Source organism: Dasypus novemcinctus, chromosome 20, assembly GCF_030445035.2.
Source record: "Dasypus novemcinctus isolate mDasNov1 chromosome 20, mDasNov1.1.hap2, whole genome shotgun sequence".
NCBI classification, from domain to species: domain Eukaryota; kingdom Metazoa; phylum Chordata; class Mammalia; order Cingulata; family Dasypodidae; genus Dasypus; species Dasypus novemcinctus.
The window spans coordinates 18,365,558-18,383,319 of NC_080692.1; the positions used below are offsets into that span (position 1 = coordinate 18,365,558).

Consider the following 17,762-nt stretch of genomic DNA (forward strand, 5'->3'; position numbering starts at 1 on the left):
TAAAAATAAAAACGTGGGTGGTTCCAAAGATCGTAGGTCCAGAGGTCAAGGAAGGGGATGCAAACTTAAAGACAAACTTTCTGATGATAAGATTATTTTTGCTTTGGGAAATTGAAGGCTATTCCCACCACTTAACATGTTCAATTAAAGCCTCAAGGAGTTATATGGAACTGTTCCCTCTCTTTATCTACAAACCCCAATTCATTTGTGTTCCGAGGCCCACATTTTTGAAGCAAAGTTTTACTTCCCAGGCAGACTGTCCTTCTGTATTAGGGGATGGAGTTCAGGTTTGGGGAACTCATGTTAGAAAGTGAAGAGACATTCATTTGCCCAGATGGTGTGCTCCCTGAGCCCGGTGGCCTTATTTTGAGATATTGGGCCCATCAAAGCACTCTGGCCAGTCTAGCTCTGGACATTACACTATAGGCAAGGGCCATGCGCCATGACTGAGAAGATGGCGGCAGTGCAGGTGGACAGTGGCCGAGCAAGGAAGTCCTGACCTCTGGTTGGCAAACAGCAGTCCAGATGCCCCACCATTCTGGGATTCTTCTGGCCGCAGACTAATTGACAGAAGTCAAGAAAAACCACTGGGTCCTCTCTATGCCAAAACGTCAGGCCTATCTTGCCCGGTTTTTCACTACTTCTCTGATTATCCTGGTTTCCTATCAGCCAGACTACCTCAGGCGGTTTCTCTTTGCTTTCCATTTCCACCCTTGAACTTTCGTATAATGTCAGCCATCCAACAATACCTCCAAAGTTGTTTGAAATGCTCTGGAAGTTGTTTCATGGTGTTGCTTTTTCAAACTCTGGTGCTCTGCTCTCTGATGAGGAGATTAAGAATAAGTGATATCTGAAACAGTGATTCACGCTCATTCTCCCAATGGGGCAGCATGGCTACCCTGGGAAGTTGATTGGCTAAGGATTATTATCTCTATTTTACAGATGAAAGGAATGAGACTCGACTCCTTCAAAACTCCCAGAGAAAAAGATCCAGGCAAAGAGTGACCCAAGTCATTTCTCTAGCTGTAGCGTTATTTATTTTTAATTACTCATTTATGTTTTTACTTTGGCTAACTAACATCTTTGAAAGGTTTTAGCCAAACTTGTAGCTGGGTTATTTTGAAAGTTAAAAAAAAAAAAAAGGAAAAAAAAATAATAAATGACTGAACATGACACAATGGTTATAAAGTAAATAGAGCTTAATTGTGTAATCAAGTCAACATTTCTACCCACAGGCAAGAAGGGTAGAATATTCATGTACTGTCTGGATTTTGGCTTGGTTCTCTAAAGGACAGGAGACAAGATTATTTTATTTTCCTTTTAGCTAGGTTCAAGCAGGCAACACCAAGTGTAGCCAAGTATATTAAAAGAAACCCCTGTTGGCAAATTGGCAGCTTGAATATTTCATGAAATTATCGCAACTCTGTGTTCTGGAATGGTGGCTTCCTCCCCAGATCTTAAAGGCCACATGTCTAAGCAGGAGTTTGGCTCATGCCTCTGACTTAAGGCTAGATCAAGAGAGCCTCAAAGATTTTCCAGAGACGACGAAGAAGAGAAGAGCATCAAGCCAGCCAGCCAATGAACCTCAGGCCTTCAAAGAAGGTGAAAATGTCAGAGGCAGGTCCGAGGTGACTTCTCTTTCATGTGCTGAATCTAAACCACCACTGCTTATTTAAGTGTCTGCTGGGACCAGGTAGGAGCAGGACTGATAAGGGAGCCGGACTCCAGTAGAGTCCAGGTGGGCTGCCCTGCTTCTGCCTGCTGCAAGCTCCACGTCCTGTGGTTTCTGCCCTGAAGCGCATCTGTGTCTCTGTGCCTTGGCCAACAGCAAAGCTGACCAGGACACAAAAACTCCCAACAGCTCACCAAGGGAATTCTACACCTCACCCTCGCTTCTCCTCTCTACCTGACTTCTGAGAAGGGGCTGAAACAAACCCCGATGGGAAAGGAAGCAAGGAAATGAAAAAGGTTTGGAGGCACATCTGTTTGCAGACAAAGCAGTGATTTGAGTTTGATAGGTTTCTTGCGGACATGTATGAACTTTCACTTTGTAGTCTTAGGGGATGACTTAAAATTTTTTTCGACAACAGACGCATACACACACATACACACACTGTTTCTAAATCTAATATCTCAGAAATAATGTTAAGTCAGTACAAAAAAGTGGGGGAGGTGGGGCAGGGGGAGAAGACCAGGGAGAAGTTGAGAGGGTATTAAGCAAAATTTAACCAGAAACACCAAGCAATTCCCCTCTCTCAGGGGAGCTCACGTATGCCAAGTGCAGTCAAGAGAAAGCAGGAGGATAAGGAGCCTGGACTCAAGGCCTTTTTAGTCACATTCCTGCCTGAGTGACCCTTGAGGAACCTGCTTTTCCTCAGCTGGAAATGTAAAGTGTGTCCCTAAGGTTCCTTTTAGCCATAAACTCTGATCCTAGAAAGTAAATTCCAAAAGAGACCTATTTATTCTATGTCTGACGATCCCCGCAAAGTACATGAGCTACAGCCCCCTCCCCTCTCACTCGCTCTCTCTTTCTCACACACACACAGGGCACAGCACAAGAAGACCGTTTTAAAGTGACTCGGTGATGGAGGGCAATGCTTTGTGGGGTTTTGGAGAAGGAAGGTCTAACCAGGTACCGATCTCTTGAGGCCCCCAAGCTTCAGGAGAGGAAGGGCCTGTTTTCAACCTTTGTTTTACTCCTGAACTCTGGGCCCAAACTGCTCTCCTCCTGACCCCTTAAATCCCATTTAAACTTCACGCAGTCCCACAAGTAGTGGCTGAGTGCCCCCTGCGACCTGTCACTTGCTCCCCCAATTCCTCGGGCAGACAGCCCTGTCCAGCTGGGCCTCTTCCTCCCGGCCCTGTCGTCCACAGCCCCAGCCATTTCACAACCCTGCTTCTCTGTGAGATCACTCCGGGCTCCCAGGCTCCCATCTGTGATCCCACCCACAGAACGCACAGAAAGAACCGAAGCACCCGACGCAAAGCCAGGCTCGCCAAGGCCAAGGGCAGCGGGGCACCCACGCCAGCCCTCCTTCCCAAAACGGCCGGCTCCGCGCGCTCCAAAACCGTGGAAGGGAAGGCCCAACGCGGGTCTGCTGACAAAATACTCCAGGCAGAGGTCAGCAAAACCTGATCTTGGGCAAATGAGCGCAGCCCATCTGGAAATGAAGACACAGCCTTCTCCCAGAGCACCCAGGTTTTAGGTTCAAATGATGACATTGAGGGTCCCTCCAGTTTGCTCTTTCTGCAGCGGGTTCGGTCAGAGTCGACGCACCTAGTTTTGAAACGGCATTGAAAAGCTTTCCCAATTCCCAGAGGGGTCCTGTCAGTTTTACTTGTTTTATACGGTATCTAACGCTGAGGTTCATGGAAACAGGTGTTTACTGAATTATTTTAATCATGACAGCCATGGCTCTGAATGTTGTTTCATTATCAGATTGTTTAGCGCTGATGTAGCTAAATATTTAGCACCTGATCGTTTACGAAACAATCCCCCTGCCTTTTGTTTTTAATCAGCCTTCCAGTCTCCTCAACGTTGCCCAACACTAAGTTTAGGCAACAGAGAGGACGGAATGGAGAAACAGGCCAAATCCGTGTGATTATTTGGGTAGTGAGTCTTGTTACGTCTCCAGGTGCTTCCCAAGCAGTCTACCAGCTTTTTTTTTTTTTTTCATTCCTGTGGGAAAATAAAATTGCCTCCTGAGTTTGAATGCTGAGCACTGAGCTCACAGTCCGTGCAAGGATCAGGAGGGCTGGAGCTGGCTGACCTGCGGCTTCTGCATAACCAACAGCTGTAGTATCAGGCAAGAAGAATGACTGTAAAAGGAAGAAAGGGCTGCCAGCCCCGGGGCCCTCCTCAGCACGGCGAGGGTTTCTCAGCCCTCATAGGACTTGCCACAACAACTAAGAAAGCCAAGGGAAGGAGAGGATATAAAAGAAAACACCAGGACTTGGAAAACAGCCCCGAAAATTAGCACAAATCTCAGTTACTTTCTAACCTAGGTCTCGGGAGCTTTCCTGCCATTACCTAGCAGGAGACCAAGCCAGACTCACAAACAGAAAACAGCTATGGAGCGTAGCCCGTGGTTTTTGCGATTTTTCTGTTCGCTAATAAAGTTAGGGACATGTCTTTCCGCTTTTGAGCCGACCAGCTTGGTAATTCCGTAGGTTAGAGTTGCCAGATCCCAAACTGCAAGTCACCTCATGCTCCACTGGACTTGAGAACCACTGGGCCTCTGGTTACTTAACCAGCCATGGTAAATCAGGGAGAAAATTAATATACGGCCATAACAAGTTCAGCTAATTGCCCCAAGGGCTCCCTCAAGGTTCTTGGAAGATGCTGTCTGCACCTGAGGTAAACAAAGTCTGAGGTAGGAGCACACAATGGAGTGGGGAAGAGCCAGAGGGGTGTTCCTGAGAGGAGGGTGGAAAGGTCCTGACTAGCGCCTCTGGCACGCGTGGGGGCGCAGGGACAAGCGCCGGCCTTGCGAGTTATCCGCCCCCCGGGGCAGGTGGGGGCACAACCGACAGGCTGCTCCTTCCAAACCCTCCCAAAATCTTTCCTCACCAAATAGACCCCAGAGCCCCATTCCTGACTCCTAAGCCCTGTAGCACCATCTACTGGAAGAGGCAGAAGCCACAGGCACTCTGGGTCCTGCCAGGCCAGCATTCATTCGTTCATTCATGCATTCATTCACTCAGTCACATCTTAAGCGCCCGGGATGAGCCGGGGCCTGTGCTGGGCGGTGGGGGCGAGGAGCCCGGCAGGGCCTCAAGCTCTGGAATCAGTCTGCTCCTCGGGCCTCTCCAGTGAGTCTTATTCACAGAAGAACACGCCTCAGGCGGTTTTATGTCAAGAAGAAAATGAACCCAGAGTCCTCCGGCATCCCCAGGAACCTGAGAGACAGCTCGGGAAGCTAAGGGCTGACCACTGCCTCCGCCAAGGGCCTAACCTGTAGCATCGACCTGCAGAGATTAATTCATCACTTACTACTGTGAGGAAGAAACGTCCAGCAGCCTTCGGGGACCGTGTTGCCACTAGCCCTCTCCACAACACCCCCTGCCCTGAAGTGCTTCCGGCTCTGGGTAATCTATTTAAAAGAGCTTTTCTTATCTGGGCGTGTGTGTGCATGTGTGTACAAGGCACATTTAAATACCGAGAGCCTGTGCTCGGTGGAAATGAATAATTGATTCTTTTAATATATTCTGTTAGGTAGTATCTGATAGACTGGGAAGTACTTGAGCAATACTATGAACAATATTTCGAGCCTCAATACCTCTTTTTCTCCAGTATCCTCCATGCTGTCTCCGGACAAAGAGCCACTTGGGTCACGATTTTTTTAAACCTGCACAAGCTGAGGTGCAAGCTACCGTGCTTCGGTCAATTGTAAGGAGAGTTAACTGTGTTCGTGGTTGTTGTCTTTGATGATGATGATGATGATGGCGCACCGCTAAGCAGTTCAAAGAAAAGCACAGTGTGTCTTCCACTCCCAGAACACATTTCTCCCCTCTGCCTTGACTCCTGCAGATAAGGGACATTCTGGTGTTCTATTTGTTAAATGGTTGACTATTAAGAAACTCATTTGCTAGCTGGAGCCTGCAATGGAAAATCGGTCCAGAAAAGTGGGAGGCTGACATGGGACCAGAGCAGCCGGGGCACCGGAGGTGAGGCCAGGCCCACACGTGCCACCCCCGGCCCAAGAGCCAGGGCCGGAAGCCAGTCCTTCCGTGACCCTCCGCGCTGCTCTAACGCGCTGGCCACGGGTCTCCCTACCCGGACCCTCAACACACGCACACACTTTTGCCCCCCAAGCACAGCCCACGGCAACACTGGGGGAGAAAGGGCAGCTGCATTGGGCGCCTTCGCATCTCAGGAAGAGAACGCCAAGCCCCAGCCGCTGGCCACTTCGTTGGTTCTCCACTCTTGGCTCTGTCACCATTACCAATCTGAGGTCACCATCTGGCTGCTCTTCTCTGTCTCCTGAAACTCCAACCTCCAATTATGTTTCTTCACCTCTTTCGTTACTAAGCCCCAGCAACCTCTTTCTTGTAAATACTCCCCTCCCACTCCTCCCTCCCCCACCCCAAAAAAAAAACCAGGGCAATGCCAGCCAACCAACCAAGGAAGAGGGTATGGAAAACGGAGGGGGGACAGGGATCTGGTGCTCTTCCACCTGAGAACTGCATCGAGGAATGGAGGCAAAATTGCTCCTGTGAATTATATAATCACTGCAGCTCAGAGGCAGAGAGCTGGAATTCGGGTTGCCATAGCGTTTCCTGGCATGTTGCTGGCAAGACAGCGCCCTCGACCACCGGCTCCCTTGCTCCCTCTCTCTAGCTCTACTTTCTCATGAACCTCTCCGGGGTTGGCGCTCCTACTTTTAAGGTTTGCCTCCCTGCAGGAGTGTGGGGGGATGCGAGGGGACGCTGGGGGGCAAGGGTGCAAAAGAAAGGAGTCTCCCAGAGCAAGGAAATGGACGAGAAGGGGTTTATCCTGCACTACGGAGACCTTGTAAACTATTTAGGTTGATCATTATGTGGCAAATAATAACATACTGCCAGTGGCGTAACAGTAAAGCTAATACTGTAGAGCTCTCCTCTCCAAGGCTGCTTAGACAGAAAGGTGAGTAAAGCAAGCAGTGGCCGAGACCCTGGAGCACAGTAACCCAGCCCCACTCTGCCAAGATACTGCTCTTTGTTTTGGGGCTCTCGTTCCCTCCTTCCTAATCCATCCACTACTCCACCAGCCAGGAAGGGGATGGAGGAAGAGGGAAGGGATGGTGGGGAGACAAGGGAGAGGGGCTGCCCTGGAGACCCCAAAGCCCTGGCTCACCCTCAAACCCGTGACGCTTGACAAAATCCTTGCTACCAAGGAAGACCCCAGTCCCCACGCTGCCACCCAAAGCTGGAAAGCAGAGGGATGACTGGCCCTGGAATCAGTTTCAGGATGTCAGGCAAGCTGGTCAGCTCGAAAGGGCACCAGCCCTGTCCCCATATGGTGGAGAAGGGGGCAAGACGAGGGAGGAGGCTGAGAAGGAGGCAAATCCTTCCATCGGGCGGGTCTCCAGAAACTCACCCTGGAGGTACCCCAGCCGGGAACAGTGACAGGTAGTTGGAGGAGGAGATGGAGAGGAAGGTTTGATCAGGGAGGCTTGGGAAACCGGGAGGGAGAGGCTACACCCAAAGAGGCCACTGGGGAGAGAAGACGGAGATGGAACTGGTGGTGGCGAGGCGCTCCAGCAAGCCCACTCTGTTTATACCCACTACCACCCTCATCGCTGCGCAACGTGAAAAATATATATATGAACTTACTATGGGGGGAGGGGGGAGAGGGAGAAAGTTTCCAGGAAGTGGGGAGTTAACTGAACGCCTTTCTCCATCACAGGGGGAGCTGGTGACACGTGATGCCAAGGATGGAGACGCTCATAAAAACACTGGGCAATAGTATGGAGCCGCGTGAGCTCGTCACACCCTTTCATTATTTCCTTAAAACATTAAAAAAAAAAAAAAAACAGCCCACACGCCGCCCGAATTCTCACCGCTTACATCCTCAGGTGCTAGCCCACATGTGGGTGCGAGGATGAGCACATGGGGCGTGGGCGCGCTCCGGGTCAACTGCACTGGAGAGGTGGGTGGGTGTAGGTGAGCCGGGGAGAGAGGGAGGGTCACGCCTGCCTTGCCACCCCCCACCAGTCACCTGGGGCGCGGCGCCCAGAGAACAGGCGCCAGAAAGAGAGTAGACGCGCGGGGGCAGCCCAGGGGCGGCCAAAGGGCGCGGGGCCGGCCTGGTGCAGGGCACGCGCGCGCCCGCTCCCCACCGCACCCCAAGTCAGGCGAAGGACCCCCGCCGGCGGCCGCGGGACCCTGGGGGCCCTCGATCGCCGCGGGGGGGCCAGGTCCCGCGGGGCTGCTGGCGCCGCCACCCCCTCCCCACGCCCGGCTCGCCGGGCAGGTCGGCTTTCCAGGCATCCGCGAGAAAGCGAGGCAGAAGCAGACACTTGGGGAACTTTTCCCCCCTCGCCTGGAATTTCATAGGAAACACATGCTCGGGAGAAGAAGCCGGGGACAGGGCGGGGGAGGGGCGGGAATTTTCCGATCCGTCTCGCAAGGCGGCTCTGCCTGGGTCCCGCCGGCTCCCGCGCGCTCGCAGGCGGAGGCGCCCACGCCGCCCCGCGCCCCTGGCCGGCGCGGCCCCGGCCAACTCCGCAGGGACCGGCCCCGGGGCGGCGGGGTGCGCGGCCGGAGCCCCCGGGGCTGGCCGGCAGGGCCCGGCGCGGGAGCGGAGGAAAGGGGCGGAGAAGGCGGGGAGCCCCGGCTGGAGCCCCCGGCCAGGGCGGCGGGGCCAGGCTTACCTTGGTGGTTTTCTTCGGGAATGTACATCCTCGTGTTTTCATTGACCATTGACCAAAAATTGTTTAAAAGGCGGAGCAGCCAAACAGAGGACGAAATTTAAAAATCATCATAATGAAAAAAAAATAAAGAAAGAAATTAAGAAAAACAGCCCCAAGCAGGTCTGGACGAATCCCTCCTCCGAGGTCGGCGGCTCTCGTGCAAAATTCAAGGCAGCCGTGGATCTGCGGTATTTCCTTCTTCCCTTCTGATGATTACCTGATTCCCATTATTGCATCAAACACCGAAAACTGATCCTTTCCACTACTGCCTCCTTGAGTGAAATTGTAATGCATCCTCTGTACATCCGGGCCCCTTCCAAGAATTGCGCCCCGCACCTCTGGCGGCTACACCATTTGAACAGAGAAATCGGGAGATGCAGCGCGAGAAGGGGTGAAAGGAGGGGAGAGGGCGAGCGATGGACCCCAAGCCGCGGGAGGCAGGGGTTCTCCCGGGCCAGCAGGGGCGAGCACGTCTCTGCCCCTCTCTCTCCGGCGCCTCCCCGAGCTCCCGGATCGGCTCTTTTCTTTCAAAAAGATCCAGCAAGTCCCGGCGGCGCAGAGGGCAGGGAGAGCCGCCGCCGCCGCCGCTCCCGGCCTCTCCTGGCCGCGCCGCCCGCGCCCAGCGCCGCTCTGGCCGGGAGCTGTTTCTGCAGAGGCAGCGAGAGGGAGACACCGGGCGCGCGAGAGAGCGCGGCGCTCCCCCGGTCCCCGCCCGGCCGCCGCGCCCGCGCCCTCCCCTGCGCCCGCCCGGCGCGCGGAGCAGACGCGCTGAACGCTTCCAGATGTGGCGGCGGCGGCGCGCGGGGAGCTGGGCGCACGGGCAGGGCGCGCGGCGCGGGGTCCGCGCCCACCGCCGCCCGAAGTTGGGCGCCCTCCGCGGCGGCGCCTTGCTCCCCGCATGACGTCAAGGGGAGGGGGCGGCTGGGGACGGGGTGGGGGGGGGGGCACAGGGGCGGCGTGGGGAGCCCCGGGATCGGGGGCGGGAGGGCGCGCAGAGCCCGCGGACCCCGGCCCGCCGGCAGCCCCCCGCCCCGGTCGTCCTCGGCGGCCCGGGTGCCTGCGGGGCCCACCGCGACGGGAAGGCCTCTTGGAATTCCAAGACGGGGGCTACGCTTCGCCCAACTGCCAGAGCCTCTTTTCAGATCGGGCCATTGAACAAAACGGCGAAATGAGCCGTGATTCTGTGTGATCAATTATCATCCGCGCGGTGGTGGAAGTGGCATAGATGCAGGGATGGAGAGAGGGGAGGGGAGAGAAAGGGCCCGAGGGGCGGAGCCTCCCAGGCCAGCGGCGGTGCCCAGATGTCGAACAGATTCATAGACCCAGGTTTTCTATTTCCTTGGAGGCGGCCGAGCACGTGTTCTACCAGGAAATCCTTACCTACGTCTCTTAATTATTTCTGCCACTCCGGCAGGACTCAAGCCAGCACCTTTCCTTCCCCGAGAAACAAACCCTTCTGGCCACACTCGCTGCAGCCACAGCCTGTTCCACGGCACCCCCTGCAGGCCCGGGCTCTGCCGGAATGGGGCTTTGTGAGCCCTTGCCGGGAGTCTACCACGCCTCTGGGAAAACCTCTCCCTTCCTGCCCTTCGACCTCTCCTTCCCATCTTCGCTAGTTCCCTTGGTGATCCTATCAACGTCCGTGGCTTCCAACAATCGTCCATATGCTGGTGCCTCCCAAATTTGTATCTCCAGCCCCGAGCTTTCTTCTGGATTCCAGTCTCATATTTACAACCAACCTCACCGGGTCACTGGGTTTATAGGATCACCAGGTCACTGGTAGCTTATAGGATCGCCAGCTAAACCCGGGCAAGTCCTGGCTTCCTGATCTTCTCTGCCAAACCTGCTCCTCCCACAGCCGTCCACATCCCAGGGGAGAGAAGGCAACCCCATTCTTCCAGTGGCTCAGGCCAAAATCCTGGAGTCATACTTGACTCCTGCTCTCATCAGCCCCATTTAGTCCATCAGGAAGTCCTGTTGGCTCTACCCTCAGCTAAATCCAGAATGTGACCCCTTCTCCCTTCCTCCACCGCTATCAGCCTGGCCTGAGCCAGCATCATCCTCTGCCCAGGTTCCGGCAATAGCCTCCTAGCAGGTCTCCCTGGCCCACCCTCCCCCACGTCAGTATGGTTTCAACAGAGTGACCCATTGAAAATGTCACCTTCCATCACTTCTCTGCTCAGAAGCCTCCAATGGCTCCCCATTTCCCTTAGTAAGAGACCCTACAAGGGGAGCTGGCCCTGCTGACAACTTGAGTTCAGACTTCCAGCCTCCAGAGCAGTGAAAGAGTCCATTTCTGATACTTTAAGGCACCCAGTGTGTGGCCATATGCTACCAGAACACTAGTCCGCCAGCCTCCTCGTCGTTCCCCAAACACTCCACGATCACACGCGTACATGCTCACGCACACATACGCGTTGAGGGCTTTGCTCTCTCAGTTCCCACTGGCTGCACCCTTCTTCCCCCCAGTTATCCATCTGGTGAACTTCCTCCCCTCCTTCAAGATTTGTCCAAATCTGACCACCTTATTTCGTACATAACTGGCTGCTCTCAAACCCAGCACTCCCCATCTCCCCTTACCCTGCTCTCCTTTTCCCCATGTCATTTAATCCCCTTCTAGCACACCATGTTGGCTGCTTACTTATTAAGTTGTCGATCTTCTGTGTCCCCCACTGAAATGCGAACCTCAGGAGAGCAGGGATCTTTGTTCAGGTTTTTCACCAGTGTATCTCTAAGTGCATAGAACAGTATCTGGCAGATAGCAGGTGCTCAGTAAATATGTGTTGAAGGAATGAATCAATGCCTGAGGTCGTTTCAGGAGGGCTTACACTTCACTGCACCAAAATGCCTCCCTCTGTCCACCCACTAACTGATGCTTGAACCTTCACTGCTCCTGCTTCATTCCTTTGCCTGGTGCTTCTGGCCCCATTTTAAAATTGCAATGCCCCTAAATGAGGTATTAAACTTTATCAGTCATCTTCATTCTTACGTGACTGACCGTCTAGATTTTCTTGGTTTTCTTGGCCATTCTTGTGTCTAATACTCAGCTTTCAATCTCATCACGTAGAAATGACACAAATCCAAATATCTCTTCCATTTAGCTTTAGGATGCACTTTAGGCTTGTGTTTCAGAGGCAATGTAACATTATGTAAGCTAATACTAAAACTGATTCGCATCCCCTTTACCCACAGGAATTATTACAGGAATAATAACAGCTAACACTGTTGAGTGCTCTGTGCCAGGTACAGCAGTAGGCCCTCTACAGGCATTATTTCATTTAATCCTCATTGCGACATCTGTAAAATTTCCCATTTTATCGATGTGGAAACTGAAGTTTAGAGAATTCAGTTATATGGCCCAGGTTACCAAGCTAGTAAGCTGTGGCCCCTGGATTCAGCCCGGTACGTGTCTTACATCATTATCCCACTCTCTCTTCTGAGGGGAGGGCCAACAGTGAGCTGGGGAAAAGGTGAGCAGTTTAGCATGACAGTAAAATGATTGCAAAATGTGCCACAGATAATCCACAAAGAGCCAGATTACTCAGAATGAAGTGTGTGCATGTTAGGGGAGGTCAAACACTAGATTTATAGCCAGATGTTCTCAAGGGAGGCACTGTATAAATCTAGCAAGCAAATATTACCTTTATGCTTCTTTAGGTTCATTTTTTACTACTCTTTTCGGCTGTGAAATGTGTTCTTTCTTTTCCAGAAAAAGGTATTTCCTCAATATTTGGTCTTGCGAAGTACGCCCATATCCCAGCTTTTCACTTTAGAACACTGCCCTGGATGATCTCTCAATGTGGCAAACGATTTCAAATTCTGGTCTTGGGATTTGGGAGGGGGTGGGGGCAGAGGAGGGAATCTTCCGTTGTCTTTTCCTGCATGCTTTGCTTCCCTGGGTAAAGGTCCTCTCCCTTCTCCTCTGCTCTCCCCTCATTCCTCATTTGCCCACTCTTTTCTATTTATACATACATGTGCTTTTTCTCAACCGCTCACTACATTTCAAATGTCTTGAGGAAAAGAACTGTGTTCATGTTTCTTTGTGCCTAGCACAATGTTTGGAACATATGGACACTCAATGTATGCTGAGTGTGTGATTCACTGGGGAAATGATTCCTTAATGTGACCACAAGTATTTTCTTTGGAAGCAATTAAGAGTGCACTGAATTGGTTGGTTACAGGATGCTTGCAGAGTGAAAAGTTTGAAAACTATCTAAATATCCAACCAAAAAAAAGTTGGTTAAATAATAACATTGAGAGATCATTCTCAGTGACTCATATGTAAAGTTATTTGCTCCTCAGGAACACACTACGAGGAAGTACTATTATCCCCATTTTTCAGGTGAGGAACCTGTCTTATTTGCCACAGGGCTTTTATAGTAGATATTTTATTTAGGGTAAAAGCTTGCAGTTCCAAGGCTGTGAAAGGTCCAAATCAGAGAAGCTTTCTCACCAAAATCAGCCACTGGTGACCCTGGCATCCTGCCACATGGCAAAGGTTGTGGCCAGTCTCTGCCAAGGATCCTGCCTTCCCCTCTGGAATCTACCGCCTCCCGGGGCTCAGCGGTGGGCAGCCAGGCTCAGGGGCGATCTCTTTCCGCGCCTCCTTTCTCCATCTCGGCCACTCTACCTCCTTCCCAAGTTCAGCTCTGGGCCATCAGGCATCCAGCTCATCTCCTCAGCCTTGAGCTGCTCCACGGGCCCAGCCTCTTGGAGGCTTCACACTTGAACTTTGGCTGCTAGTGACCCTCGAGTCTTTCTCACATAGCAGGGTCAAAAATGGTGCTTCCTTCCTCTCTGTGTGTCTCTCTCTGTGTCTCTGTTTACATTAAGACCCAGCAAGAGGGCGGGGACGCAACCTGAGTCACACCTCACTAACATAGTCCAATCAAAAGGGTCTCACACCCACAGGAATGGATTAGCTCAAGAACATAATCTTTTTCTTTTTGGGATTCATAAAATAACTTCAACCTGTCACAGAAGCCAACAAACAGAAAGGTCACCTCACTTGCTCATTCATGGCTGGTCAATGCTGGAGGGTCTGGGATTTGAACCCCAGCAGTCTCTCTTTGGAGTCTCTGCTCTTAACCACTATTTATAGAACTAGGGGGCATGCAGACAATGAAACCCTATGTACTCCCACACAGATGTGCACAATATCAAGGAAGACTATTAGAGACATGATAAAAACACTATTAACAATAAAGAAGAACAGGTTAGCAAATACTATGTTTGGTATGGTTCCACTTTTCTCTTAAAGACAGGTATATATTTGAACTGGGAAAAAAGACTGAAAAGGGTTCACACCAAAATGTTAACAGTAGCTTTCTTTAGGAGGTGGGATTACAGGTAAATTGTTCTTCTTTTTTCCTGCCTGGCCAAAGGCTTTGAAAAGCAGGTTGCCAAGCAGGCACTTCTTCTTCCCCAAGTACCCACACCCCTCTGCCTGGCAAGGATTGACACCGTTAATGGATCTCTCCAGAATAACTCCCTGTCAAAGCACCAACGTGGCCCTTCCCTTCTTCTCACTCTGCCCATCCCGACAGCCAATTAGCACTAAATGCTGCCACCCCTGCAAAAATTACCTGTCCAAGATCTCAAGTCTGAATGGTCAGGACTCCTCATTGCATCCCAAGGTATTTGGCTAAAATGTCAGCTACTCTGTGCTGATGGCAGAGAGCTGGGAGCACCTCCTTCTGAGTAATTAACATAATTAATGTATGCATTTTAACAGTGACCTTCCAGGAATATGTTTCTTTCTTTGAAGTCTAACCCAAGGGGTTGTCTAGATACAAGGATAGGCATTGCACATAAGGTAAAAGTGATGGGCAAAAAGTAGACACAACCCCAAATAGTGGAGCTCTTGAGGCTATGGAGACACCCGGGTCGTACGGGCATGGCAGATAGCTCTGGAGTTTGGTGCCTTGCCAGTGGGCCCTACTTTGGAGTTTGTGCTCCCGAGTGTGACAGAGCTGGCCTCAGATGTGGCTTCTCTACACATGCCTCTTCTGTCCCTTTTATTGAACCTATAGTTGGGGCACTGGACTTGGTAGTTATATGTCCAAGAGACTGGAATTTCTGGGCTGTCCATGTGCCAGCTGGGCCCTGAGCCTCAGTGAAGCTGCAGCACCTACTCTCCAATTCATTGGACTCACACAGGACAGCTAACAAGTAGGTAGGGATGGTCAACCACCACACCATGGAACCGAGTCTACGACTGCAAGCAGGAGAGTCCTGTCCGTTAGCCATGTGGGATTAAAGCCCCCTCTCAATTAGAAGTAGAGTGGGCATCACCATCCCAGAGTCCTCAGGACTGGGGAATAAAATATGGACTAGAGTGGACTTACAGGTATTCTGTTATAGACTTATGTGATTCTAGCGGAAGAACTTATATCATTGATGTGGAAACAGTGACCACTGGAGGTGCTGAAGACAGGGAGAGGGAAAAAGAGGTGTCATATGGGGGCATTTTCAGGACTTGAAATTGTCTTGAATGACATTGCAAAGACAGATACAGGCCATTATATATCCTGCCATAACCTACAGAATAGAGTGGAAGAGAGTGTAAACTACACTGTACACCATAACCTATGCTGTGTGGCAATAGCCCAAAATGTGTTCATCAATTGAAATGAATGTACCACACTAATGAGAGAAGTTGTTAATATGGGAAAAGTGGGAGGTATAGGAAGTGGGGCATATGAGAGTCCCATGTTTTTTGTAATAAAACATTTTATGTAATCTATGAATATTTTAAAAATAAATAAAAAGTACATTAAAAAAAAAAGTAATGGGCAAGTCAGAGTACGAAGAGGTGAGTCACAAGGCTCCTGCTTAAATGCGTCTGCCAAGAGTTGCCCTCTTGACATCTAAGCAGGGACTTGTAGGACCATCCCTTCTCACAGACAAGAGATTGGAGCAGCACTGCACTAGTTTCATATTGGGTCGACTTAACTAAGCTGGAACGAGATTTCCTAGAATTATCTTCCCTATGTGCTTCCAGGGTAGGTTGTCCACAAAAGATAAGTGTGTGGCATTTGGGAGGTAGAAGTGAAGGAACATTTTCATGCTATGCAAGTCAGTGTCACGCCCCAGGGGGGGCTTCGAGGGCTACCCACTGCCACTGCTCTGCTGGCTTGCCCTGTTGGCGAGGGCATGCAGCTCCTCCAGCTCCTGCCAGATCTCCTCCAGCTACACCAAATCCTGGGCAAAGCATGTGTCCAGCTCTGGGGTGAAGGGTGCCAGCTTTTTCAACACCAAGATCCAAAGCAGTGAGAGACAAATATGGCTTCCCGCTTGTCCTGATGGGTTCCAGTTTGGCCTCACTCTCTCCCACATCACATCCAGCCTTTCTTTCTGCCTGCTGGCCCTGCTGACCTCCAGCGGCAGCAGCCTTCCACAGAGTTCACCAACTCCCACAATTGCGTGAGGTCTAATCCCTATCATAAACCCCCACTGTGTCCTCAACTGAAGCTAAGTGATGCCTCAGTGTAGTGATCTCCCCTTTCACCAGATGTTTTTATGAGCAAAGGAGTTATTACCTGGTGCATAGTTGTCCTCAATATACATTCGCTGAACTCATGCTAATTGACATCATTGACTAGCATTCAGTAGGAGTGTCAGGTACCATGTAGGCATGTTCAACACAATTAAGATCCTGATCTTTGGAGACAGGCCAGTTATAGAACCAGCTCTCCCTGCTATGGGCTAGGGGAACTTGGACACCTGAGTTGACCTCCTAACTCCTAGTTCCTATGAAAGGGGATAATAATGGTACTTATTTCCATAAGGATGTTGTGAGAATTAAGTGAAATAATCCAGGTATAGCATTTGGAACACAGTGTGCTGCTCATGCAATGTTAGCTAGGGTCATCCTCCTTCCACATAGGAAAGATTTACTGAGTGTCCACTCTGTATCCTGAATTCACCACAGCCCTGCCAAAGAGATTTACCACCCCTGTTTTACAAATGCAAAACTCCGGCTAAGAGGTTAACTTTCTTGCCCAAGGTCACCCCTTTGGCCAGTGTCTTAGATTCTTGGGGCCATCATAACAAATTGTCACGAAGTCAGTGGTTTAAAACAACAAAAATTTATTGCCTCATCATTTTGGAGGCTAGAAATCCAAAGTCAAGGTACCAGCAAGGCCATGCTCCCTCTCAGGGTTCTAAGGAAGAGTCCTTCCTTGCCTCCGCCAGCTTCCAGTGGCTCCTAGTGTTCCTTGGCTTGACTGCATAATGCCAACCTCTGTCTTCTGTGTTTCTCTGCATCTCTCCTTTCTTATGAGGATTCCAGTCATATTGGACACGCTAATTTAGTTGGCATCATCTTAACTTGATTCCATTTGCAAAGACCCTATTTCCAAATAATGGCATGTTCATAAGAACTGGGGGTTAGGGTTTCAACATATCTTTTTTTAGGGACAAAAGCCAACCCATAAAAGCCAGTGAGTGCTAGAACGGGGATTTGGATGTGAGTCTACACAAATCCAAAGGCTGTGCACAGTCTGTTCTACAACACAAGGTGTTTCGAGGCACTAGAGCTAAATGGTGGGGAGAGGGAGGCTTCGTGAAAATGCTACCACCTCACAATTCAGAGAGCAGAGCTGAAGAGGGTACAAAGTGACCTGTCCCCTTCTGCACTTGTTTGCCAGGGTGGCTGTGACAGATGCCACCGAGTGGCTGACCTAAATGACAGGGATTTATTGTCTCACAGTTTGGGAGGCTAGAAGGCCACATCAAGATATTGGCAAGGCCATGCTTTCTCCAAAGTCTGTTGTGTGCAGGTGGTGGTTTGTGGCAATCAGTCTATCCCTGTGTCACATGGCATCTGTCTCCTTCTGTCTCCTGTGACTTCTACACCATGTCCAATTTCCTTTGCGTATAAGGATGCCACCATATTGGATTAAGACCACCCTGATTCATCTTGGTCTCGTCTTAAGAAGATCTTCGAAGATCCCATTTACAAATGTTCACAGGACCAGGGTTTAGGACTTGAATGTGCCTTTGTGGGGACAGGAGTCAGTCTACCAAACCTTCTTTTGAAAGATCCATAATAATGTTAATGCCCCATTGACCCATGTCATTACTGAAGAACTTTTGCTGGCACAGTCTTGCTTTATGTCACGTCCAAATCTCTTCTCCTGCTTGACTTATCTAGAAGCCACAGGACAGACCAGATCCCTGCTAACTCCCAGGATATCTTCATATTCCACATCTAAGGAAAACTCTTCTGGCCACTCAGCACCAATTTCAATCCCAAGGTGAGTCAGAGTGTTTGGAGTGGAAAGGCAATTCAATCCTCCTTCTACAACATTCTGCAATTGCTGGGAGGACAACATGGTGGTAGCACACCTACCCTTGTGATATTCA

General features: G+C 50.8%; 1 protein-coding gene across 1 annotated transcript in view; it reads right to left on the minus strand.

Annotated features, from left to right (window-relative positions):
* The window catches only part of CACNA1C (calcium voltage-gated channel subunit alpha1 C), a 628,569-nt gene extending 620,073 nt beyond the window's left edge, over window positions 1-8,496 (minus strand). The window contains exon 1 of the mRNA XM_058282508.2: window positions 8,355-8,496. Coding sequence (XP_058138491.1) covers window positions 8,355-8,403 — 49 coding nt within the window. The 5' untranslated portion in view covers window positions 8,404-8,496. The remainder of the gene's footprint in view (window positions 1-8,354) is intronic.
* Between the last annotated feature and the right edge of the window lie 9,266 nt (window positions 8,497-17,762).